At 42.0% G+C, this 25,682-nt stretch overlaps 3 protein-coding genes across 6 annotated transcripts in view; all 3 read right to left on the bottom strand.

Moving 5' to 3' along the window:
- Nucleotides 1-1,707: 1,707 nt before the first annotated feature.
- LOC143527626 (N-acetyllactosaminide beta-1,3-N-acetylglucosaminyltransferase 2) lies at nucleotides 1,708-3,673 on the bottom strand. Its single transcript, XM_077022933.1, has 2 exons — nucleotides 3,567-3,673; nucleotides 1,708-3,181 (listed from the first exon to the last, which is right to left on the bottom strand). Exon 2 carries the CDS (start codon nucleotides 3,176-3,178, stop codon nucleotides 1,724-1,726), a length of 1,455 nt encoding a protein of 484 aa, XP_076879048.1. The 5' UTR covers nucleotides 3,179-3,181; nucleotides 3,567-3,673; the 3' UTR covers nucleotides 1,708-1,723.
- An 873-nt stretch (nucleotides 3,674-4,546) lies between these two features.
- Nucleotides 4,547-11,984, bottom strand: LOC143526747 (sterile alpha motif domain-containing protein 3-like). 2 transcript variants are annotated; one of them, XM_077021341.1, is made up of 6 exons: nucleotides 11,662-11,984; nucleotides 10,488-10,538; nucleotides 6,762-7,764; nucleotides 6,304-6,459; nucleotides 5,503-5,595; nucleotides 4,547-5,108 (listed from the first exon to the last, which is right to left on the bottom strand). In XM_077021341.1, the coding sequence occupies exons 3-6, from the start codon at nucleotides 7,602-7,604 to the stop codon at nucleotides 4,800-4,802; spliced, it is 1,401 nt and encodes a 466-aa protein (XP_076877456.1). In that variant the 5' UTR covers nucleotides 7,605-7,764; nucleotides 10,488-10,538; nucleotides 11,662-11,984; the 3' UTR covers nucleotides 4,547-4,799. The 2 variants fall into 2 exon arrangements, 1 of the variants encoding a protein (XP_076877456.1); XR_013133944.1 differs by having other exon boundaries at nucleotides 6,762-10,538.
- Nucleotides 11,985-14,653: 2,669 nt separating this feature from the next.
- The window catches only part of nrg2b (neuregulin 2b), a 36,731-nt gene continuing 25,702 nt past the window's right edge, over nucleotides 14,654-25,682 (bottom strand). For 2 of the 3 annotated variants that reach the window (XM_077021337.1, XM_077021339.1), the window contains exons 4-11: nucleotides 25,656-25,682; nucleotides 23,174-23,232; nucleotides 21,974-21,997; nucleotides 20,130-20,232; nucleotides 19,430-19,559; nucleotides 18,824-18,957; nucleotides 18,406-18,621; nucleotides 14,654-17,325 (exon numbers count right to left, since the gene is read on the bottom strand). The exon at nucleotides 25,656-25,682 is cut by the window's right edge and continues 94 nt beyond it. In XM_077021337.1, the coding sequence (XP_076877452.1) occupies nucleotides 16,665-17,325; nucleotides 18,406-18,621; nucleotides 18,824-18,957; nucleotides 19,430-19,559; nucleotides 20,130-20,232; nucleotides 21,974-21,997; nucleotides 23,174-23,232; nucleotides 25,656-25,682 (1,354 nt within the window). In that variant the 3' untranslated portion in view covers nucleotides 14,654-16,664. The remainder of the gene's footprint in view (nucleotides 17,326-18,405; nucleotides 18,622-18,823; nucleotides 18,958-19,429; nucleotides 19,560-20,129; nucleotides 20,233-21,973; nucleotides 21,998-23,173; nucleotides 23,233-25,655) is intronic. The other variant, XM_077021338.1, reaches the window with a different exon arrangement.

The following is a 25,682-nucleotide window of genomic DNA, read 5'->3' as shown; positions in this document are numbered from 1 at the left end:
TACACAATGCACTACACTTACACCCGAAACAAAGCTGAGGAATCCAGAGCAAATACTCCAGTCAACAATGCCGCTGACATAACAGGGATTACAACCTCATAGGTCAGCATATCACGAAGACTAGAACAAGAAAAGAAGCGATGCGTCATCAGTTATGATTGTTGGGAGTGGATTCAGATCATTCCGGAAGGCTTGAGAGAGGGAGAGCACCTGAACAGGGGCCACAAGTCAAACCTGCGAGTCGCGTTTTAGTGATCTGTCCTCCCTGAGGATGGACACCCAATGTGCATTGTGCAACATCACATTCAACCTTGAAGACAAGAGCCTGTATGCAAGTATGTGATACAAGCGCATGAAGTGTGACTAACTGAGATTTTTTTACATAGTACCATTCATACACAACACCCGTTAAGAGTGGCAACAGTTATAAAATAAACACTATTATTAGGGCATGTTCACCAGATATAGATTAAGTCTAGACTACAAAGAACTTCTGAAGGTGTCCCATTGGCACTAAAGTTTAAAGATGTAGGAAGTTAACATGAATACCATTTTGATGTACTGGAAATGTAGAAAGCCTAATATAAATTGAGTGAAGTGCTTCTTTTAGAAAAGGAACGTGAAGAGTGCTTTGTTTTTTTTTTAGAAATTCAGACAACAAAGTTACAAATTCATGAATAAAGTCTAATGACAATGAAAGTTTGCACTAATGCACTTTCTGGAAAGGATTTCTTGCTTCAATATGATGGGTTTTGTAATGTATCTCATTGGTGTTGCAGAGATCAAGAGGGGAATTATCAGGTAGGAATGGCAGGATTATTCATGATCACCTAATGGGTTGCCATTGCCTTTCATAGAGACGACTTATCAAAAGGCCCACCCCTTGAGCAGGTCCTGGCCAATCAGCCATAGTATTGGCTCTCTGGGCCTTCTTATCACACACAGTTGCCTTTGGCTTTGCTGAAAAATCATCATCATAAAAAAAAAGTTGTTGTTCCTTAATATTTGAGGAATTAAAATTTTCCTCAATCCATATTATATGCTTTTAAGATGCAAATAATGTAATCTCTCAGCTTGAATCTGAGTGTAATGTAGCAACAGGAATAAATGTAATCTATTTATATTTACAGGACCAAAATTATGTTTACTTTAAATTTGAAACAAAGTTTGATCCTAATTGAACTATATTGAAGTTTGGTGCAACTGGATTAATACATAAACTGATATGATCCAAGCTTAATTTTAATTCTTGCTGGTGTTACGGCCTGTCTAGGCGTGAGGACCATAACGGATGTAGGTGAACAGCAGCGTGAATGTTAGTGATGATGGGACTACAGAAGTGGGTGGTTAAAGGTATATTATACAGAAATTGTATTTACAAAGACATTCACATGGACGTAACTGGTCTCAGCTTCAGGAGTGGCCCGGGCCAACATAACAAACAGAACAGAACTATAAAATAAACCCATCCTAAGAATATTCCATGTCTGGGAATCTAATCCATAATGCCAACACTATCCATCTAAACTGCATATCTTAAACCTATATGTTAGGTGTTTCTCATACACTGGCTGGAGAGTTTAAATTCTTTTGAGAAACTAAAAGACCAAATTGCTAGAACATGAATCCATAATTCAAAAAACCAATGAATCCATAACAGCATCAGGTAGATATGTGCCTTCTTATGGCTTTCATGGCCATCTTTAATCTGCGACGCTGTCAGTTAAAATCTTCTTTGACTTTTCTTGCTCAAGACAGGTTCTTTTACAAGCTTTCTTGCCATCCTTTTCAACTTTGCTATTTTCTTTGGTTGGACTTTAACTCGAAGTGTTGTTTGGATGCAATGAGGACTTGGTATCAAGCTTTCTGTCCACAGCTTCAGCAATTGGCTGGGGCTGCGTTTGTGCACCAGCAGGATGGTGTGGTGAGCACAAGGGTCTTTGGCTTCGTCATCAGTGAAGTCGAAAGTAAGAAAGGCTGGATGGACAATAGGGATGACCCCCAACCTCTGAAGACACATTCCCACATAAACGTCATCAATAGGGAACAGGTGAACTCTCATAGACACCTGGAGGAGCCTAAGGACCAAAGCGCCAGAATAGATCACCCCTCCCCCTCCTGCATATGTTGGGTACATTCCCTTATAGAAACTCTCAGAAATGTAATACTTATTTGCTTTTGAACGTATTGGAATAGCAAATTTGATGACATCTCCTGCGACAAAGTCCTCCATTTTCATGTGATTGTCGGGTGTTCTTAAGCGAACCTCTTCCTCTGTCTGTAGGTAGTCCAGGAGAGCTGGAGTTCTCACAAAGACATCATCGTCACCCTTGAACACAAAGCGAGCATTCTGGCAGTGCTCCGAGAACCACTGCCAGAACAGGACGTCCTTCAGTGTCAGGTTGAAGAACGTGTCCATAAAGTCCCACATGATGATGTCTCCGTACGTTTTGCTCTCCTTCTCGAGGTGCATAAGTTCCTCTGAATTCTCTAAACCATCAGATCTGGCCAAGAGAAAAACCCTCCATACTGTTCCTCCCATGCCTTTCTGTCCCTGTACCAGACCCGAACGCCCCCACGTCTGCCTGATGGCTTGACGATTCTCAAAGTTCTTTACTTGTGATTTAATGGCCAGCAGCAGCATAGGGGACTCTGCCAGTGTACTGGGACATATCGCCGGCTGGTCGATGAGCAGGGGGTAGTTTCTACAGTGCATGGAGAGGATAAATCTTTGCAATTCTGGCGTCAGATTAAAATAATCTGGCATTGACCACATCACTTCATAATTTGGTTGACATGCAAATTGTGAATGTGTTGAGACCGATGTGCTTTTATCTGAATGGTACATAGAGAGTGACTTCTTAGTCCTAAATTGTAGGATGGGGTTGTGCTGGCGATCCATGATGTGCTGTATTGAGTTCCAAAAGCCATCTTTGATCAGTTTCTCTCTCCAGTAGGGCTGCTCAGGGTGAGGGGCCTGGACCCCGTCTACAGAAGAGCCTTTGGCTATGAAGTATGTTTCCAGGGAAGAAGTGCCAAGTGGCACAAAAGGTAAACTGGTTTGTGCCATGGTCAAACACACAACCAGAGTGACATAGACAAATAGACACAGTACCATTATAAATGGGGTACATAAGACGAGCAGGATCCGCCGATATCGGCACAGGAAAACGGCCATCACCTTGAGGAAAAACCAAACAAACAAAGTAAACAAACAAAAAAACTCAATTTACACCATTATCATAATGAAACTGTATTCAGTGGTAAAATAAAATTATTACGGCTAGGGATCGGTAATGTAAGTTAAAATTAGGCGACCTTACTGGGTGAGGAAAAAAAACTCAGTTGTGAACAACTTCGAGGTAATATTCACAATTAGCAGAAATGTAGTGTTAACACAAACAGCTTACTGAACCTTTTAAATGTATCTTTTAATATTACATTAAAGTTTTCAGTGGAACTGTCTTGTACTAAATTTAGCTCAGTAAGTTAAATATTATAATCTTACTAAAACGTTGAACGTCTTGTTAAGTTCAACTTTGTATTGTAAGTAAATCGTTGCTTACCGCAGTTGGAGTCGTTTCACTCCAAAAATAGGCAGCCTAACTCTTTTCGTAAGAGATTGTCAGACATCCCGTATCAACATCTTGCATTAAGTCGTGAAGCATTTGGCACGTTCACACATCACCTAAATGACGAAGATCCTTGAAAGAGGAGTCGTGTAACTACGCGGGAGCCGCCCACGCAAACGCGGCCACGCAGTGTTCCTGAAGTGCGTCTCCAACTTCTCCATGACCCACGGACGTAATTTTTTCAAAAGTCCCCCCAGTTTTTACGGTTAAAACCAAATATTTAAATAGCAACGATCCATGTCCCCCCCACTTTTTATTACAAAATTACGTCCATGCCATGACCGCAAACAGCTAGACGCACAGTTACCTCAAAAAGCTTGAGATGAGACTTTAATATGAATGTCATTTGTATAGCGAGATAACTTCACTGAAGCCTACACTGAAAAAAATCATGAGTTGGATTTACTTAAAAAAATCAAGGCAACGTTCTGCACCAATTTTTTTAAGTAAATTCAACTTGATCAATTTTTAAGTAAGTTCAACTCATTTGTTTTTTTTACACCAACTCAATTGTATTAGATTCATACAACTTAATATCAAGTCAGTCCAACTCAAAGAACTCAAGTTCAATTTACATATTCACCTTAAAATATTAAGTCAGTCTAACTCAAAGAAATCAAGTTCAATTTACATATTCACCTTAAAATATTAAGTCAGTCTAACTCAATGAAATCAAGTTCAATTTACATATTTACCTTAAAATATTCAGTCAGTCTAACTCAATGAAATCAAGTTCAATTTGCATATTTACCTTAAAATATTCAGTCAGTCTAACTCAATGAAATCAAGTTCAATTTACATATTCACCTTAAAATATTAAGTCAGTCTATCTCAATGAAATCAAGTTCAATTTACATATTCACCTTATTGAATAATAAAGCTAAAAAAAACACAAAATTTATGACAAATTTTTTTATTCATTCCTCATTCAATCGACTGCTGTTAGCCTATGAAGTGCATAAAACAAACTGAACATTTGTAGTCAATAACATCTTGCAATATTATAAAATGACAACATGTCATTAGCCAAAACTATCAATTAAAAAACAAAAACAAAGTCCCTCAAACAATCCCCGAGACCTGCTGATTTAGCAACTTGCACATACCTCTTTTGAGACACCGATATCAATGTGTGGATGTCAAATCAAATCAAAATCAAATATACATTTAACACAGCAACTTGGACTTCAGTGTGTGCACCTTTGGTGAAAGTTTCCCACTGTCAAGTTCTAACAGCATCTTTTGACAACATTCAAATGTATACCTGAGCTGTTTGGGGTAACTAAGGTTGACAGCATAAATAAGACCCAGTAGCAAGGCACATGCCCTTGCTACACTGGACAACCCAGCCAGAACTTCTCTGCCTTCCAGCACAATTCCTACATCCAACGGGTCATCCTCCGTAGAACCACCTTTGGTGACAATTTTCATGGTGTGCTGTTTAAGATCCTCTTGTACTTCATCAGGTGAAGCACCCTAAAATAAAAAAGCATATTTAATGCTACATTGACACATTTCTGCACATCAACACTAAGACGGGTTTTACACATTACGCCTGAAAGAGGAATTAAACCAGCAACATTTACAATTTTACACAAACTAGTGAAATGCAGTTTCTAATGTTAGCTATTCCACAAGTGGTCAGTAGCCATCTGGAGAGATATTAAGCTATGCAATCTAATATAGCCACCCACACCTCTATAGTAATTTTGGTGCAGCACCTCTGGTGTGAATGAACTTCTACACTACATTTAATTGATAGTTAATTGCGGTCTTGTGACTGACAACCATATTCGCAAATGGCTGCAAAACTATCACCTAAACACCATTTAGAAGCACAAATCTCTTCTGAAGTTGTACATTTACTTACATGGTAATCCTTAATGAGATCATCAACCTTTTCAGAGAAGTACACTATTAAGCAGCGGATCACCACGTCTCTGCGCATTTCAGTAGTCTCATCCTATTAATGAAAAAAGAGAAACATTTACAACATGTCTAAACTACACAGAGCTGAATTTTGGCCTGCGTCTTCTCATTACATACTGTAATGGTATTATGAAACGCACACTGTTGGATAAATTTTAATTGCCATACCAAATGAAATACCATACCACTCAGCGCTGATGGAGTCAAACATTATGGAATAAATACATTTTTGCACAAAATATGTGAGGTTCCTTGATTTGTGTATTAGGCTCATCATGGCAAAAGTCTTTGTACCAAATACAAATAAAAACAGAATGCAACAATGTACAAATAATTTAAAACATATATTTAATATTAAAATATTATACTGTTTTTGTTTGTTTAATGCCCATGTTGAATTTGATTCCAGCAACATCTCTCAAACCAAATATTTGTTTAATTGGCAATGATTGAATATAAATAAAGAATCGAGAGAATGAGTTTTGCAGAATTATAAATAGAGGGGGGTTCACCACTCTGTAAAAGACAGCACGGGCAGTGCAACAATTCAAAAATAACACGTTTCCAATTCAAAATGGTAAAGTTTGGGACTCTTTTTACACCAATCATGTATGTTTTTAGTAGTATTACTCAAATTAATATTATTTGTATGTTTATGAAAGGATCTAGCTCTAAAAGGGTCTCTAATACCTGTACAACCTGCAAATTTGGCAGCATGTCAGTCTGTCAACCACCATAATACCTGCTTCAAAACATCTAGAAGGGGACACATCTTCCGTCCAGCAGCACCTCCTTTAGCACGGAACAAAGTCAGGAGCCTCACTGTGTGCTTGTCCAAATTTGCAGCAAATGTTGCTTCCAGTTCAATGGTTGTAATTCTTTTGAATTCTTCCTTTATCTACAATTATGAAGGAAAAAAAAACAATAATTAGATTTTTTTAAATTATGAAAATATAAGTAATATTAGCAGTCCCATTTCACATTAAGGGTAACTGTATAGGGTTTTTTAATGGTTCATAAATGGATTAATAAGCAACTAGCAATTATGTACCATTAAGTCAATTAATTAACATTAATTAACAGTACTTCTGAATATGGGATTACGCTCCTAAGTGATTTGTAACCATTAAATTACATAAAAAATATTAATATAGTGGACCTTATGGAATAGTGTTTAGCACACACTCATACAGCAGATACCTGAATAGCTTCAAACAAAGCTGGCCATCTATGAAGAAGATCTTCTATGGCAGGGTTTTCATTCACCACTTCCTGTCTTCGATATGAAAATGTTTTTGACATCTTCTCACTTATGGTCTTCTGATTATCTTTCTTCTTAACCTCACTGAGAAGATCTACCCTATCCTTTTCAAGACTTTGTTTGGATTCTCCAGTGGGGTAGGGGGGGAGGAAATTAACCTCTGCTTTACGTGGTTTTTTGACCCCTGTCGCTGCTGCTGTCTTGTTGGAGGCGGAGTTGACGACAAGCTCTGGACATCCCAGTCTTCTCAATTTAGACCTGTAATTTCCCATCTTATATTTTAGCCTTGTTTGCCATCCATACAACCCAGAGAATGAACCTGGTTCCTTCAAGCATGGATGCTTTTGTATTAATGCCTCAGCAACATTACATATCTGCTCACTGGTTGGATATGCACAAAACTGGTAGATCCTTTCAGCCAGTTTTTCAAGAACATCGGACTTGATGCTTGGATTGTTCAGACATGTGCCATCCTTTCTAAATGCAGCATTAGCAGACTCAAGTATCAGCTCTGTATCATAAGCAAACTCTGGAATTTCAAATGGAGACGGCCACTGTTGTGATCTCCCACGGTTCTCCGCAGAAGAGAGAATTATGGTTTCAGCAGATGAAGTATGAGATGAGGAACTAGAAGATCTATCTGACAGTGTAGAGACAGGACCTGCTGGGTGAGTTTCTGTTAAAGTTATATACAAAGGCTCAACAAGAACTACTTTGACAGTGTCTTTGTCTTTAAGATCTGCTGTTGTGGTCAAGGAAAAAAAAATCACCAAACTCCGCATCCTTATAGAGTAGGCTGAAGTTTCCCTGAAGCTGAAAGGTCTCTCTGATTATCAATTCCAGGTCTTCACGTGTACCAGGGATCCCTGAAGGCAAGACCAGCTTTCGTATATCATGGTCATCCAGAATCACACGCAGCTTTGCTGGTTCAGACATCCTTTCCTTTTAGCAAAATGGAGAAAATGAAGGTTAAAAAAGAAAAGCAAAAACTACAATGAAAACATATAAAAAATAAAAGCACTATAAAAGAATACTGATTTAGAGTGGAAGGCAAATGGCACGCTTGAGTGTAACCATAGTCTGCCCTGCAACTCTGTACGCTGATAATGGCATAACATCATACAACTCTTGTTGCTCAAGTACTAGAAAATGCCCAGTTGTTTCCAGCTCATAAGACCTCAAATGCTGATTGTACCAGGCCTGACAAGTCTTCACAATGAACGCCAAAGTCTCACCAACAATCATTATTTGTTGTATTTGCACAAAATCTGGAAGCCCTGCAGTAGATCCATAAGGCAAAATCATGCCTTTTGAGTACCTTGTTCCACAGTACAGTGCTGTATCTGCCAAATTAAACGTTGCACTGTTTACAATTTTTCTTTGTATTGCTTCTCGTACATCTCCGCTTAGCAAATCCAGAGGTACTTCAGACACACGTGAGACACAAAGAGCTGGTTTCAGACAACTTGTATCATTCGTCTGATAAGCCATCAAGAGCTGATGCTTCACAGCAAGAGAGAGCAAGATGTTTTTGAAAGAACTGGCATGCTGGACCACACGTTTAAAAAACCTGTGCTTTGCCTCAAAGCGCATTGTCCACAATGCCACTAAGGGACCAAATGCCTCTATTAAGTGTGGATAATGTTCAAGGTAATGATGCTTGGGTAACAAATTTTCCTTTGGAAAGACATCCAAGAATCTTTGCCTGTGCTCAGATATTTTTGTGTCAAGATAGCCAAGGGACTCCTGAGTGTGTACTGGGGAAACAATTATTTCCACAACTTCTTTCAGGTCCATCAGGATTAACCATGCTGGTTCATCAACTGGTATTTTGGGTCCAATAAGAAATGGAAGGAATCTTAAGAGAGCCCAGTTTTCATGGGCATTTCCTCCAATGCTCTTCTTAGCAGCAAAACCAGGTGACAACAATTTTGGGCAGTTTGTTTTGTCAGACCACTTGAAAGGGAAACACTTTATTGCGTCATTTATCTCCAGTATTGTCAAATACTTCTTTTGAATGAATACATTCAAGCACAAGGCAACTTCAAGAGGAATGATTCCTTCAAAAAGATCGTGCAACAAATCTGGTGGGTAACCAGACAAGACATGAAAATGGTTCAGTTTTTCAGTCAAGGCACATTGTCTTTTGACACCACAGAAATGAACAAGACTTGAATCTTCTAACACTCTTTGCAAGTGTACAGAATGTTCCTCATGTGTTCACATTTGAAAAGCACCAGTACGCACTTCTTTTAATTGAAATTCAGACCGTTGTGCGAGGCAAAATCTGCAAGTGTATTTCCCAGAAAAACTTTCCACAAATCCACCGATGGAATGTGCCCCTAAATTGTCAGCAACGACACACTGTACTGTGCCTTGGACATTTTTACCAAGCAGCGATATGAAGACTCCTTCCTCCTCTAAGGTTCTAAGGTCCTTCAAAAGTGGTTCAAGAAGTGATGCATAGCCATATCTTTTAACATCATCTGCTTTGCCCAGGACTGCCAAATAAATTGAAGTCAACTCAGATCGCAGTTGTGAGGGTATGTTGCCCAACGCCCAGTAAACTGCTGTAGTTTTATACTTCTTACGTGCTGTGCCAAGTGGATTGCAGACCTCAAAATCATCGACGTACAATATCAATGAAATTTTAAATTCTCCACCAGATAGCAACTCATTTTGTCTGAAATATGTACCATCAAAATAGGACCTCAATTGGGGGACATCACTTTGGGAGGCTGCAAAGCCTTCAACAGCTCTTTGAAATATATCCTTGTCATTCAACAACTGGGACAAAGACTTAAGAATTGGAACATACTGGAATGTATTTTTTTCCTTAGCATCAATGATGTATTCCACAGGTTCCACAATGCTGAAGTTTTCTTTATAATATTCTCTTCTCTTGTATGAAGTTGAAAAAGGACCACCAGTTCCTAAAGCTCTGCTTAAGAAGTTGCATTCACATAGCTCATTTGCCAAGTCTGTGATTACTGAAGCATCAACAGGACAATTATGTTTTTGCAAAGTTTTTTCAATTATATCTTTAAATGTCTCAGTTGAGGCAACAGCAGAAATAAACTGAATATCTTCAACCAACTGGTCAATGCACTTGACTGAAACATGAAATGTAGTTTCCAATTTTAGGAGCACTGATCCAAATTTTCTCAAAGCAAGATTTGATGGGCAGTCCTTTTCCTCAACTACTGACAAATAATTACAGTCTCCATCTTCCTCATCCTGACTTGTGTTACTCAGACCAACATGAACTGAATGTACACTCCTTTGTAAGACAACTGGTTTAAAATCATCAACGGAATGAGGAGTATGTTTTCTGCTTTTGTGGGCAGAAAAAGTTCCATACACATTTGTCCGGAAATCACAGTGATTAAACACGCAGTCAACAGTTTCCAGACACTTTAGATGACGCCCAAGGTGGGCAAAAAAATCACTTTCTGTTGAAAACCTACTTGCACCACAATTTTGACATGAAAAGAAAAGGGCCTCCTTTACTCCTTTGGAATCAACTGAGGCATGTTGTCTTGACAAATGTGAACGAAGTGCACTCAGTGTCTTAAAAGAGCATGGGCAATCAGAATAAAGGCACGGCTGAGACTTGTGGCGACCAAGAGAGTCATGTTGTAATCGATAATGTTTCAAAAGATCACCTTTTTTAGGAAGAACAGTGCTACAGGATTTGCAGTGCCACTTCATGAACACTAGAAAAAAACAAAAACATAACAGATATTAATGCAAAAATTTGATAGGGACACAGATAAATGTGAACAATCTTTGTTAACAAAGCCAGTTAGTGTTTGTTGAACATCGATTACAGCTGTAAAGGTGGATTTAATAGAAGTGTTAAGAAAAACTACACCTGAGCAATGGTGCACACAATATATGTTTTTAAAGTGAATAAACTGAGAGAAAAGTTAATCAACTGTTGAAATACTGGTGAGAGAAAGAGCACACTTTTAGGTATGCACCAATCTGGGAATTCTGGGCTTATCTGATCCGATTACACATGTATACATCTGACTATATGGACATTTATAACTTTCAGAGAGCCTACGCACACCAGTATAACTGTAGAAATAAATGCAACATTTATATACCTTACATTTTAGCTTTCAAACAACTGTATGCAAACAGTAGAATTAAAGATTTAGCTCGTCGCTATCTTTAGTGCTCTCCCCAGTAGCATTAGTGTGTTAGCTAGCTTAGCTCCACTATGGTTATCTAGCCTGTCACTAACGTTATCTAGCCTGTCACTAACGTTATCTAGCCTGTCACTAACGTTATCTAGCCTGTCACTAACGTTATCTAGCCTGTCACTAACGTTAGCTAGACTGTCACTAACGTTATCTAGACTGTCACTAACGTTATCTAGCCTGTCACTAACGTTAGCTAGACTGTCACTAACGTTATCTAGCCTGTCACTAACGTTAGCTAGCCTGTCACTAACGTTAGCTAGACTGTCACTAACGTTATCTAGCCTGTCACTAACGTTAGCTAGCCTGTCACTAACAAATAGACTTTAAACGAAAGATTTAATTTGAAAATTATAACACCATACTGCCTGCTGACCGGCATCGGAAAGCGAAAAAGTTCAATTTCTAATGAACTTCACCTCAGAGGACTCGCTCGGTTTCGTTCACAGTCTCAAGAGTCCATCTCACCCTGAGACCGAGACCGGACTCGAGTACTAATGGTTTATATAAAATACAGACGGTCCTCTTGCATCAGAAAAACTTTTATTTCCTTTATTTATGACCTCCCTAAAAATACCATACTCAACCAAAATGAGAATTAGCTCCGTTTAAAAACATTTAGCTAGCTTACCTGGGAAAAGTTCTCAAATCGGGATGCAGGTCGTTACTTGCGTCGTCTTCGTCTCGTTAGATTTGGCGCGTTCAAGCGTACAGACATGCGCATTCCCTGCGCAAGATTAACCTCAAAAATACGTTTATAAGCCGTTGAACACAAAAATAAATCGACGGTGTTGATAGTAAAACATATTGTGCATTTTATCCAGGAAGAAAACAGTTTACTTGTGAATATATTTGCACACTAGTTTTGACCTGACTAATATGGTGAAGGCGATGACGTTACACTTAGCAGGCATCGAGTTGAACGAACTTGAATTTGATTGGAAGTTGAAACAACTAAAAAATATTCGTTCACACAATGTATTAATCTGAGTTCAGGGAATAATGACATTTCTGAATAGCATATACTCAATTACATCAAGTAAATCCAAAAAACTTAAATGTTTAAGTAGTTTTAATGGGTTTTTTTTATTTAGGCTTGTTGAGTCAAAGAACCATTTTTTTCAGTGTATTCTCGTATTTTTAAGAGGGAATGTCAAATTATTTTTCTTTCAATTAAAGTCGATTAATTAATTTATTTAAAAAAATTCCTTAACCCCCATTTAGCCTAACTTATGCCTATTATGTTGATTTGTCGAAACCGGTTTAACAGGATGGGCGCCACGACTAAAATTCATAGGACATACACTCACCGGCCACTTCATTAGGTAGCCTACACCTGTCCAACTGCTCATGTCGAATCAGCGGCAACTCAATGCGTTTAGGCATGTAGACATGGCCAAGACGATCTGCTGCAGTTCAAACCGAGCATCAGAATTGGGAAGAAAGGTGATTTAAGTGACTTTGAACGTGGCATGGTTGTTGGTGCCAAACGGGCTGATCTGAGTATTTCAGAAACTGCTGATCTATTGTGAATTTCATACCCAACCATCTCTAGGGTTTACAAAGAATGCATGATCCGAAAAAGAGAAAATATCCACTGAGCGGCAGTTCTGTGGGTGCAAATGCCAGGTTGATGCCAGAGGTCAGAGGAGAATGGCCAGACTGGTTCAAGTTGATAGAACGGCAACAGTAACTCAAATAACCATTAACTCAAATGGTCGTTACAACCGGGGCATGCAAAAGAGCATCTCTGAACGCATGACACGACAAACCTTGAGGTGGATGGGCTACAGCAGCAGAAGACCACACAGGGTGCCACTCCTGTCAGCTAAGAACAGGACACTGAGGCTAAAATTTGCACAGGCTCACTAAAATTGGACAATAGAAAATTGGAAACACGTTGCCTGGTCTGATGAATCTCAATTTTTGCTGCGACATTCGGATGGTGGGGTCAAAATTTGGTGTCAACAACATGCAGAGGTGTCAATTCCAGGTTCAGAAAGTAAAAGTCCTCACCAGGATTTTGCTCAGGCTTCCTGGATGTGTTGATTTCACTAATTTTACCTGGATTGCACTAATTAGAAAATCTAGCAAGCTTGAGCAAAATCCTGGTGAGGACTTTTACTTTCTGAACGTGAAATTGACACCTCTGACAACATGAAAGCATGGATCCATCCTGTCTTGTATCAATGGTTCAGGCTGGTGGTGCAATGGTGTGGGGGATATTTTCCTGACACACTTTGGGCCCATTAGTACCAATTGAGCATCGTGTCAATGCCACAGCCTACCTGAGTATTCTTGCTGACCATGTCCATCCCTTTATGACCACAGTGTACCCATCTTCTAATGGCTACTTCCAGCAGGATAACACGTCATGTTATAAAGTGTGAATCATCTCAGACTGGTCTCTTGAACACGACAATGAGTTCACTGTACTCGAAGGGCCTCCACAGTCACCAGATCTTAATCCAGTAGAGCACCTTTGGGATGTGGTGGAACGGGAGATTCACATCATGGATGTGCAGCCGACAAATCTGCAGCAAATCATCTCAATATGGACCAGACTCTCTGAGGAATGTTTCCAGAATCTATGCTACAAAAGATTAAGGCAGTTCTGAAGGCAAAAGGGGTACTACCACTACGTCCCACCAGGTACTAGCAAGGTGTACCTAATAAAGTGGTCAGTGAGTGTATAAATCATACTCTTGCGATGGACGTGTCTGTAATTTAGAATCTTGTGAAAATTAAACGAACGTAGGAAACTTTCTCATGAATGTCTAGAATGATATATACTCAGAAATGACAAGCAGCAACACCAGTAGCCTAAATCAAACCAAATTCCCATTAAGAGATTGGTGAGTTTAAATCAGCATGCGACTACTTGCAGTTCCTAATTTCCAAATAATTCATATATTATCAAAACGTCTGCGTTGTCCCTGAAGACGCACCAAAGCAGTGGCACATGTATGACATGTACTGCTCTATTTTTGTGAGTAAGATTTTCCAGGTGTAAAATTAATGTCTTTTATTAAGTACATCTTGCATATGCCCAGGTGTGACATTGCAAAGTGATATTTCCATGATTCCTAGTAGTTTTTATTGTATTATTTTTAAACAGTTAAATTAATCAAAATGATTAAAACCACAAAGACAGGATACTTTTCGATCACACTGTCACGCAGAAATATCACTTTTATACAGAGCTCGATCACTATTATTTCCTTCACGCAAAATATCACCTTTTAATGCAGTTTTATACAGTGACTTACCTTTCTCGTCACTTACTGTAATGTCTGCAGTGCTACAGAAGTGGACGTCTCTGGGATGCCCCCCTGATGAAGGGGCAATGCACTGGAATAGAGACAGTAGCACTAAAGCCAGTGTTGAATGAATAAAATTAATCAAAACCACGCAGTTCAATAAATAGTATTCAAAAGAATGATAAATGTACACATTACATAGATATCACAATTAAGTTTGTTTTTAAATGGTAGGAATAAAGATATATTTTTTCCATATGAACAATTGGTTTTATTTTTATTTATTTATTATTTTTTTACAAGTACTATTTTTTTTTCTGAGAAAACTTGCAAAAATTTCTAGCATATTCCAAGTCAAGAATGGACATGAAAAAAAGGGGATTTATTGCTGAATGTCAAAATCAAAAGTAAGTTACACTTTCACCGTGAAGACAGCTGTTCGCTTACCATGCACCCATCTACCAAAACCACTAGGACATGCAGAGAGAGGCGAGCCTCAGGTCGCAGACAGAGGAAGGAAGGAACAGAACAGAGAGAGAGAGAGAAAGGAGAGAAAGAAACCCATGAGTCATGTGAAGCTTTAGATGAGCGTGTAGGAGTGTGTTTGGAAAAGAGGACACAGGACTGAGTTTGTGTGTGTGTGTGTGTGTGTGTGTGTGTGTGTGTGTGTGTGTGTGTGTGTGGGTGCGTGTTTTCTTGTATGCACATTTGTATGTGAGAAGTGCCAGAAGAGAGATTTGGCATGTGTACGTTTGCTGTTCGCTTCCTCGACGTGTTAGAGGTGCCCGGAGGAAAACCTAAAATCACAATCCATCCATCGTAAATTAGCATGTTAATTTGCCAAACCTGCACTGCTAACAGCAAGTCTCCAGATTTGCATACAGACATACAGTAAAAGAGAGAGAGGGGGCAGTATTAAAAAAAAAGTCTATCATCACAGATTTTCCACAGACAAATTAATACAGCCAGACTGCATTGTTCCCCACAGTCTCCTCTGTAACACTGCACGTAGGAGGCCGTTCAGCCATGAACCAGGTCTGAGAGTGGAAGGTGCTCATAGGGTCATGTGGTTTATGATGGAGAGTCCTGAGACATAGTGCGGCTTTAAGCTGCTGGCATAGGAACAGGGGCATGGGAGCTAACGGGTTATGTCAGTCCATGTAGGCTAGAATCAGGCTGGATTGGTTCCTCCGCAGGCAGCTCCGCGTTAAATGACTACACATGGAAGGAAGGTTACAGTGCAATGAGCTCATCTCGCCACTAGGTGGTGAAAAAGTCACCAACATCTTTCTTTTTTTCTCCGTAACCATTGTTACCGTTGTTTAAATTTAAAGCCAACATAAAGGAGATAAAGAGCTCCCCCTTGTGTTGCTATACTGTCACACACACACACACACACACGCCCAGCAACACAGCCGCATCTTTAGACTAGCGCTAGTTACACATAAAACACACAAAACGGAAGCACACAAACACAGGACTACTCAGACATGCACGCACAGAGCACAACACACACACACATACACACACGCACGCACACACGCGCACACACTCGCACGCACACACAAACACACAGTCCCCTCTCTCACACTGGAGAGAAAACACATTCATTGGATGTACATGCACCACCATTTTGAGAACCCTGAACACCGGGGCAGGTACCACAACACAGTACCACTCCCTATGAACTCCTGCATACCTGTGTTTCCATGGGAACAACATGTGATTGGGGGGATGGGGGGAGAGAAAACAGTAACGTGAGAATCAGACAGCCAAATGGACAGATCACTTCCTGTCTCAGACAGGAAGTGGCATGTCCACTGCAATTGTATACACCCAGGAAAAAAATGGCCTGCATGTGTATGAACCCCTACTCAATTAAACGAACACATTACATAATAGTGATCCCCATATTGCATGATGTCTGAATTATATCACAGTTCAAATGGGGAGATCCTGAACAAACCAAACAAAAAGGAGACAAACATGTCTATATAAAACCCAGGACTCCATTTTAAGAAAGGTTACAAAAACTCAACAGAACCTCCCTCATCGGCATACAGCAAAAGGCACCACAATATTATTCTATTTCTAAATTGTGAAAAAATTGGCACATGATTCTTCTTCATAAACCAAAAAAAGGAAAAAGAAATGACATATAAATAGTTTCCCCCTATAAAAAGTCTTTGCTGCTAGCTAGTAGACAATTTTTGCTGAAATGAAAATAAATATTTCATTTGTTTAGAATATCTGTCTGTTATATAAAATAAAAATATTTCTTATAGGTGCAGGTCTATAGCATATCATTTTTCTCTCTCTCTCTTCTAGATGCTTCGTTTCATCATCCTCGTCACTGCTTCTGTTGTTGTTGTTTTTAAAGGGGTGCATTGTCCGGTTTGGACCGGGACTGTGACAGTTTGCTCGCATGCGGGTAGAGGCGGGACCCTCCCCGCAGTGCGGCGCTGTATGTCCGCGTGTCGTTGGGCCGGTATATGGTGACCGGTTCTGGAGTGCTCATGTTCTGCATGCTGAGGAAGGGCGTGCTCTCGCCGTGCCCCAGGTCACCCAGCTCCTCCTCCTCGTCCTCCTGCTCCCACTCGCTGTCCGACAGGCAGCTCTGGGAGCTGAAGTCCCCTGGGCCCTTGGCCCGCTGGGACACGTGCCCGTTGGGCCGCGGACGCCTGCGCCAGCGCCGGCCGCTGCCCGTCTTCTTGGGTCGCTCGCGGGCCGATGCGTACTCCTGTGTGGTCTCGTAGTCCTCGTCGTCGGCAAAGCGGTAGGGGCTGGACGGGAGTGAGCCGGTGCTCTCGGCCCCACCGCATGGCCGGCGGGGACGGCGAGGGCGGCGTAGGAGCGGCTGGTCGTCGCCGGGCGAGTAGGAGCCCCCCCCGGCCCCGGCAGAAGCGGCGGGCGGCAGCGAGAGGGCGTGGCTGGCGTTGGGTGTGGTGATCTGGAAGGTAGGCACCTGCTGGGGCAGTGAGGAGTGAAAATCCACTGGAGACAGACGGGCGGGCGTGGTCAGCGCTGACACGTACCTGGCCGGGGAGAGAGTGAGAAAGAATGAGAGAGAGAGAGAGAGAGAGAAAGAGAGAGAGAGAGAGAGAGAGAGAGAGAGAGAGAGAGAGAGAGAGAGAGGGAGACAGACAGAGTGTGAGAGAGAGACAGAGAGAGAAATACAAAGAGAAAAGGGAAGAAAGGAGAAGAGAATGGAAGAGAGAAAAACAGAAGAGCAGGAAAGAGAAGACAAAACTGAACCTCTTTGACCTCATTAACTGATAATCGTTAACATGTTATGCAGGTTGATTGTGTAGTCTACACATTTGTTACTAAACAGTACTACACAGCAATTAAACCAAAATAGTTCTGCCTGGATGAATCACAGTTCACTGTCTTCTTTTGTCCGGTCTCTGTAATTTGGTTATTGTCTACGTATGGAATACGTTTTGTGCTTTCTTCTCTCAGTGAAACTCTATCTTTTGAGCTCTAATGCATGGTGCTATAATGCCCTGTAGTACACACAGTAAGATCCAAATGGTCCAGTCCTTTGTCGAAAACGTGGCACCATTTCATGCTCTTTTCACATTGTTTCAACCAGGTATAAAATAGTTTTCAACAGAAGTCCCTCTTCAAAGTTAAAGCACTAGTAGTAGTGATGCTAATAGAAGACCGCATTGAGCCAGTAGTGTTAGTGAGTTAAGTGAACTGTTATGTATTAGCCGCATAAATGCATTGCCATCTGAATGAAGAAATGGTATAGACATTTTTAGCAAAAGAAGCAAATGAGAAGATATACTTCGACAAATCTCACTCTCAGTTCTGAATGTATGTTTAAGAAAAGCATAAGCTGAGTTTTGGATTGGTCTTTAACCGCTGGACTTTTGAACCCTACTTTATGTACCTTTGAACTCATTTCAACCCAACTCGGTACATCTCAGTACATTTTCTGCTCAGTACGTGACATCATTTCCAGTTGCTGCATTCTCAGAAAAGCCAGGCAAGCAGCCAGCAGGAAATGATCGGCTTTCGTCTTGGAACACACGGGCCGTCTTAAAGCGCGAACCCGACCCTGTTGCCCCCCCCGCCGTCTGCATGAACCCCCCACCCTGTTCTTTCACCTGTCGCTGTGAGGCGAGTCCCGCAGGGAGTCATAAGAGTCTCCGTACTGCAGGGGGCGCCGCGGGGGTTCAGAGTAGCCACAGTGAGCTGCCCGACGTGCCATGCACGCCGGACTGCTGCATTTACTGGTGCCCACTGAAGAGGAGAGCGCCCCCGAGTGGCAGTCAGAGTTCATGCTGTCTGACCTCTCCATACTCCACGTCCTCTCCTCGTTTCTGTGGGCGAGAGATTTATTTAGAAATGATTTAGAAATAAATAATCGTAGTGAAAACTAAGAGATGCGTGTGTGTGTGTGTGTGTGTGCAAGAGGTATACATATTAATGTTTATATATAAACATTCATCCACCTGCTTTGGCATGCCTTCATCTGTCTGTAATGAAGGAGTGCATGGATGGTGAGACTGAGCTAGCGTGTACCGGTGACAGGAAGCGTGGGAGGCGGTGGAGGAGTGGTGGGATCGTGAGGACATGCGGCTGCCCGAGAAGTTGCCTGATGTCTCTGTTCCATGTCGTATCACTCGCTCGGTGGCTGGGACGTTCTTAGAGATGTACTGCAACACAGAGGTGCCACGTGGGATATGTAGTTTTATACATGTCCAAGGATGGTGTTACACAGGATGCGTTACCATGAATATATACGTGCCATGTCTTGCTATAAACATGCCTGTTAAATACACAGACGTAGCCGGGAGCGAATACCGTTTGTCTTCAGACAGAAGGCCAAAGGGAATGTGGGTGGCGGTGATAAGCTTTTCGTTAAAGATCTGAGAAATTCACTGGGAAGCTGGTAGTTTGAAAGCTGGTGTTTTGAGAGCGAGCCAGGAGATTGCTGTCGTGACAACCACGCTCTCCTGCAGTTTAATGGTTAGACTGAACTGTTTTGCGACCAGATCTCTTGTGAATTTTTATCTAATTGTCTTACACGGAGGATGGCATATTGAAATGATGCCTTTCTGAATTTTTGGCAGCAGAAAGGTTTGTATACATTTTTTTAAATGGACAAGACGTGGAAAGCAAACTCACGTCGACCATAGGGATCTCCTCTGGACCCGGGCCGGGCCCGGGGTGGTTGGGCCCGTTGGCCAACATGCGATTGGAGTGCTCCACACACATATTTTGGTGCAGGTGGTTTTGCATCTTTTTCCTCTGTTTCCTGCAGAGAGATCATTCCTGCTGTCTCAAGGCACAGCACATCTAGAACGTTTTTCAGAACCTTATGGATTCCTGTACTGATCTATATACAATCAAGAGTTCCTTTAGGTTTTTATCTACTTTATCAAGGTGGACAAATAAAAACAAAAGAAGCAATAACATAACTGTCTGTGAATTCACCCCACTGTGTGTATGTGCCGCCATCATTATGTACCGAGGCCATTGTGCCTAGTCAGAGTTTTCTGTTTTAATTAAGAAGGCAGGAAGACCCTTACAGGTTTTTCACTGAGCCCCTTCTCTGAACCCAATACGTTCTTATTGTGTGGACAGTCTGAATTTTTTTCCATGGTGACTTTAGACTTTACACTACAACCGTACAGTGTGACTTTACAGTGTGAATTTACAGTGTGACTTTACAATAGTCCAAGACTTAATCAGTATGCAGGTAAACATTCTACACTTCTAAGGTACTGTACCAATACTAAGCAGCAGGACTGTAGTGTACGTTGACAGAGATGTGCTGGGTGCAGTGCTGACTGCAGAGCTCTGAGCAGCAGAACACAGGACTCACTTGGTTTTGCAGTATGCCACAACACACACGATTCCAACAACCAGCAGAGCCACACAGATGCCTGTTATTGTCAGTACCCGCTTCTGGTACAACTCCTCTGCCTCTGGATAAATGAGAACACACACACACACACACACACACACACACACACACACACACACACACACACACACACACACACACACACACACACACACACACACACACACACACACACACACACACACACACACACACACACACACACACACACACACTGCTTCAGTAGCAGCCAACGTGTTCATTTGCAAATGCTTTTCCTCTAGAAGGGTTAATATCATTAGTAAAATATTATCATTTATTCTACAAATAGCTCTGTTAAGCTGAGGAAGAACCAGTAGCTAGTATTTTCATAACTTCAGTCTCCATTAGATGCTACAGCAAAGAAACCAATCTATGGCAGACATCAATTTATGAACACATCGGGAACCTCAGAATGACGTCTTGACCACACCAGCAGGAAATACTGTTAAATCTCTATGGTAGGCTCTCAAAACCAGTTTTTCAGATAATGCTGATTATGCTAAACCAGTCTGGGAGATCTTGGCTCCATACGTAATGGCCCTAAATCTGCCAAGCTAAGAAAACAATAATGTTGCATTTTCTCTGGGAAGTGTTCATAAACTGAAGGCTCTGCCTCACTTGGAGCCCATTACATGCCCTGGCCTACAGACGGCATTAGATTAATGGAAGATAAAGCAGTTTCAGCTTCTAAATCTCTCACACTACATGCCTGTAAAGCAGGGTTATAACACACAAACACCATTTCTTATGAAGCATTAGGAGAGGGTCGTTCATAAAACTAAGAGTCATTGCCAAATTTGCTAATGCAAGCAAATCTGTATTTAGTCTTAATGTTCTGTATGGCTAAGCACTCTGCTAATTTATAACGTGAACCTAAAGGAGTTTTTCCAGGATGTCTAGCTGAAGAGGAGGGAGGTTTTATGAAGACCCTCTGCGTGGAAACGTTTTTGTCGGTCTGGCACTAAATCCCAAGGCCCCAGAAGGCACACAGTGAGCACCATGATACAGGAGACCACACAGAACATGGAAGAGAGAACAAGAGAGAGGGGTACGAGAGCTCCGACAGGTAGGACATGACGGCCAGACAGCGGGGGGAGGGAGGGCGTGGTGGTGGGGAGTGGGTGTCCAAAGCCCAGGGGGCAGGGAGGAGGTGGGGGCGGGGCGGGGCGGGGCGAGGCGGGGCGGGTGGCGTGGGCCTCTCAGGTCAAATGTTGAGCCTGAGCATTGCATGCTTGTTACAGGAAACAAATAACAGGAAACTGGGGGAAAGAAAACGACTGTATCTACAGGTTATTGTGCAGTGTGATAAAGATCGACAGCATTCACTCAACTCCTGGTTATTGAAGCGTATCTCAGTCCTTTACACTTCATTAATGGCCTCAAAGGTAAAGACATTTCATTTAATCAACCAACCTTTTGTGGACAGGTCTTGTATCTTGTGGGTTAGCTTTGTATGTTTAAAGTCAATGCTACAATTTTAACATTACAGCTAAACATTTTAATGTTCGCTCTTATCTCAGTATATACTGCATACTTGGCAAAGCTTCACGTCAGGACTGTTAAAGCAATTTACATATAACAGTAAAGTGCTACTAGACTTATGTGTCCTAACTGATGCATTTGTACAGGAGATACTGCTATGCAGCACTGCCTCTTGAGCAGCAGCAGGGTGGGTACGGGGGATTGCTTCAGTTATCTTGATATGGCACAGAGAAAAGTGACTGTGATATGATCTTATATAAGCCTTAACACTAAGAATCAAACAAATAATAGATCCATACCCATAATTTCAATTCCAAGATGCTCTGCCAACGCAGAAAGTTGACAATGTAAAGAAAGAAAAAAAAGAAAACAGGTTTCAGGTCAAAATGTTCAGTTGTTCACTCGTTCAGACCCAATGCTAGGGTTAGTAACGTTCTCTGTGCTTCAGACACTGGTGTGAAAGGGCGTCAGTTCCAGTAACAGACAGACAATGCAGACACACTGTGGCCAACTCCAACTGTTCCATAAAAAAAGAAGAATTTAACACAATAAGCAAGCGTGTAGATGCATGCACACACGTAGACAGCCACGGGAGCGTAGGGCCATATTCACTAGGCCTCATTTCAATGAAGGGTGAACTACAAGCAAACTAAGGAAGTACTCACTGCGGAAGGAAAGCGCTACATTTGTAACACAGTTAAGACACAGCCGAGCACAGACAGATGGAGATGCAGAAAATGGCTCCTATTCATTAATAACGTAAACACACAAACGCACTGCCAAGATCGACACACAGTATTGACCGACAATGCTCCAAATGCTGCTCAAACTGGACCGGCATTTTAATAGCCGCTGTGATGGATACACGTCACGCTACTGCATGCAGAGGTCTTGCAGTATTTTGATTAGCAGCAAACAGGATCTCTTTGGCTATCTTTAACCTTGTCGAACCCTTTTACACTGGTTGTTAAAGGTTAGAGGTCATGCATCATGCCATTGGGCTCATAAGGCAAGGGGCCTCCAGTGCAATAAAACACAATGTTACAACAGCCTCTCTGTAGAATGCCACAAGAATAACAAAAAAAAACCCTCTTGTGGCTCATTTCACTACTTAATACTTAATAAAGAAAACAATACTCTGACCATATCAGTCATACATGATTAAATACCACAATTCTACTGAAAAGCATGACACCTATTCACCATACTGGCCTCCTGCTGCACTAAACTGTGATGACCAGTCGCGATAAATAAGCACCTCTGGCAAATAAAGGTCTTTGCTGGCTTCATATCTCATCTGTGAGCTCCATTTTCGATGCAACAGATGAGTCAAAGACACAGAGCAGCGTAATGGAGACACGGTGAGGAGCAGAGAGACAGACAAGAGCCCCATGCACAACATGCACCCACCTCTAGCTCGGGCATGCAGCCCCCAGACTGACAGACAGACAGACAGTCAGACAGACGCACAGACAGACGGAAAGAAGAAATGGACATACTGTAGAAACTGGCCATAACGGAGGTTTGACAGCGATCACCAGTATAGTCATTTGGACACCTGATGGAGGGAAAACAAATCCACAGAAGGAGAAGGAGGGAACAAGAGGGAGGGGACGGAGGAGAGGAGGCCATGGGAGAGGGCCAGACACATAACAGGCAGAGAAAGGAAGGAGAGCAGAAAGAAAATAGAGAGAGAGATAGAGAGAGAGAGAGTGAGTCAGGGAGAAATAGTGAGACAAGGAGAGAAAGGAAAAGTGTGAGAATGGAAAGACAGAGAGAGAGAGAGAGAGAGAGAGAGAAACAGAATTAGAACAATAAAGCACAACCCACAAGCAGCGTTTCCACCTGATGATGTCATCACTGGGGTTTTAAAGGGGACCTGTGAAGGGAGTTTGGGAGGGGGGGGAGAGGGCGGAGACTAATTTATGTTCGTGTCTACACACTCTTTCAGAGGCAGTAGTACGACGAATCATAGAGGTTTCATTTGTGATGTCAGTCTGTCCTTGTTTGACCATCCAGAAAGCTCACAAGCTTCTAGACTGTTCCATGCTGCAGTTTCCCTCTGAGTGTTGGTTGCTGCTGCCTTTCTCTTTTTTATCTCTTAAATCACTCAGTGTCTTCAGTTGAACAATGGAGGTGGTTCAATAAACTGCAACGCTGGCTGATTTGATAGGATCCTTCTCCACGTCCTTTGGCTGCGTTTATGAGCTGAACGGCAAAGGTGATTGGCTGATACCACAGAGTCCATCTTGCAAGTCCAAATCAGTCTGGGAGCAGAGGAGAGACCCACAGGGCAATATGCAGAAGTGACATGATGCACCGTAGTTGAACTACCAACTAGACATCATGACACACTGAGACAGCACCCAGTAAAACATCACGCCCATCAAAAAATGTCAAGTTGTGTTCGGAGTGGAAAAAATCCTGTAATCTCTACTAATTGATGTGCTAAAAAGCACATAATTCCTCCATTTTTCATTCTACCAAATTTATTCTGAAGCCTCTCCCTGACACACACACCCATGACACGCTTGAGTGGACATGAGTCCATGCTTTCTGAGGCTGTATTTGGGGGTGGCCCTCCCAGAACGAATCCTGAATAAAAAAAAAATGATGCCATCTTGCCATCTCTCAAACGTGCACCTGGAGTCTGACCCCAAGCCCCGCAGAGCATATATATCACATCAGCATTCTGCCTAAATACATTCATTAACCCTAAGAGCTCTGACCAGTTAAACTGCCTATGCAGTGAATGAGGAATATTGACTGTACAGTCGAGTTAAATGTGGCCCGTTTCTGCAGAGACGCTGCACTTCATCACGGGACACAATAAGGAGCGGACGCGCTGTAAATCCAGACCCGTCTGGTCCGACACAGTCGCGACGGGCGCAGAAGCCTGTATCACCTTCAGATGCACAGTAGCGTGTGACAGAGATGACCACAGCAGAGAACCCAGTGGAGAACCCAGTGGAGCCATTTTTGGTCCGTTTTTTTTTTCTTTTTGTGCTCCTGCGTCTCCTCTGTTCCCTATGGAGGCCCGAGACGCAGCGTCACGGCGGAGGACTCCACGACGTCTGGAGGGAGGCCTCCAGAAGGGGCGCGTACATCAGCCCTGTCCCTGGACGACCCCCCCCCCCCCCCCCCCCAGACACTGAGAAAACGATAGCTCTCCGGGAGACAAAAGGTGCTTCGAAGATAATGACATTTCATATTTTTCCAATCTCCCAGAGCACGCGGACATAAGTGGGTCATAAAATAAAATAAAACGAATAAAATAAGATAAAATAAAGATAAAATAGAAGAAATAACTCCCAAGTGGTGCAACTGGCAAAAAGGTTTAGATCCCATCATCAGGAGTTGGGTTTGAATCCTGATGATGCAATTTGGGGCAAGGAGTCGGAGAGACGACACATGGTCACAGAGGGATCAGATTCACCAGCACCTGGGAAATATTAACAATTAAGCCTGGGAGAAATCTAGTGAGAAATTAACCCAAAAATGTCAATGTCTTGGGATACTGATATTATAAAGGAAGCTTGAGCACTGTGTTTGTTAACAAACTACAACACATCACCCTACATCCTCAAATCACTTTAGATCATCACGTTTGTTAAAGACTTGCCCAGAGAGAGGGCAACATCACACGAACAGTAGGAGAGTCTGATCTGTACAGTGACCCGAAGAAGGAGAAGAACACCCAGATGCAGCAGTAGGAGATGATGGGAGGGGTTGGACTCGTAAAAGCTAACTGATTAACATCAGAAAAGGTCATAGGTCAAGTATGCTTTTCATCACTTAATCTTAACGCAAGGATCGAAGTTAAGTGAATTACCTTGAAATACTACATACAAACATCTTTCATGAACAATAGATTAGCAACGGAAGGCAGAGTAACATGTGGAGGCAGAATGCAGAGGCTGCACGGGGTCGTAGGGGGTCGTAGGGGGTAGGGCTCGCCACTGCAGGGGATGTGTGACTCACTTGCAGGACAGCTGGTTTATACCGTGT

The sequence above is a fragment of the Brachyhypopomus gauderio genome, chromosome 11 (genome assembly GCF_052324685.1).
Source record: "Brachyhypopomus gauderio isolate BG-103 chromosome 11, BGAUD_0.2, whole genome shotgun sequence".
NCBI classification, from domain to species: Eukaryota; Metazoa; Chordata; class Actinopteri; order Gymnotiformes; family Hypopomidae; genus Brachyhypopomus; species Brachyhypopomus gauderio.
The sequence above is the reverse complement of the archived record's forward strand: the minus strand, read 5'-3'. Positions and strand labels throughout refer to the sequence as shown.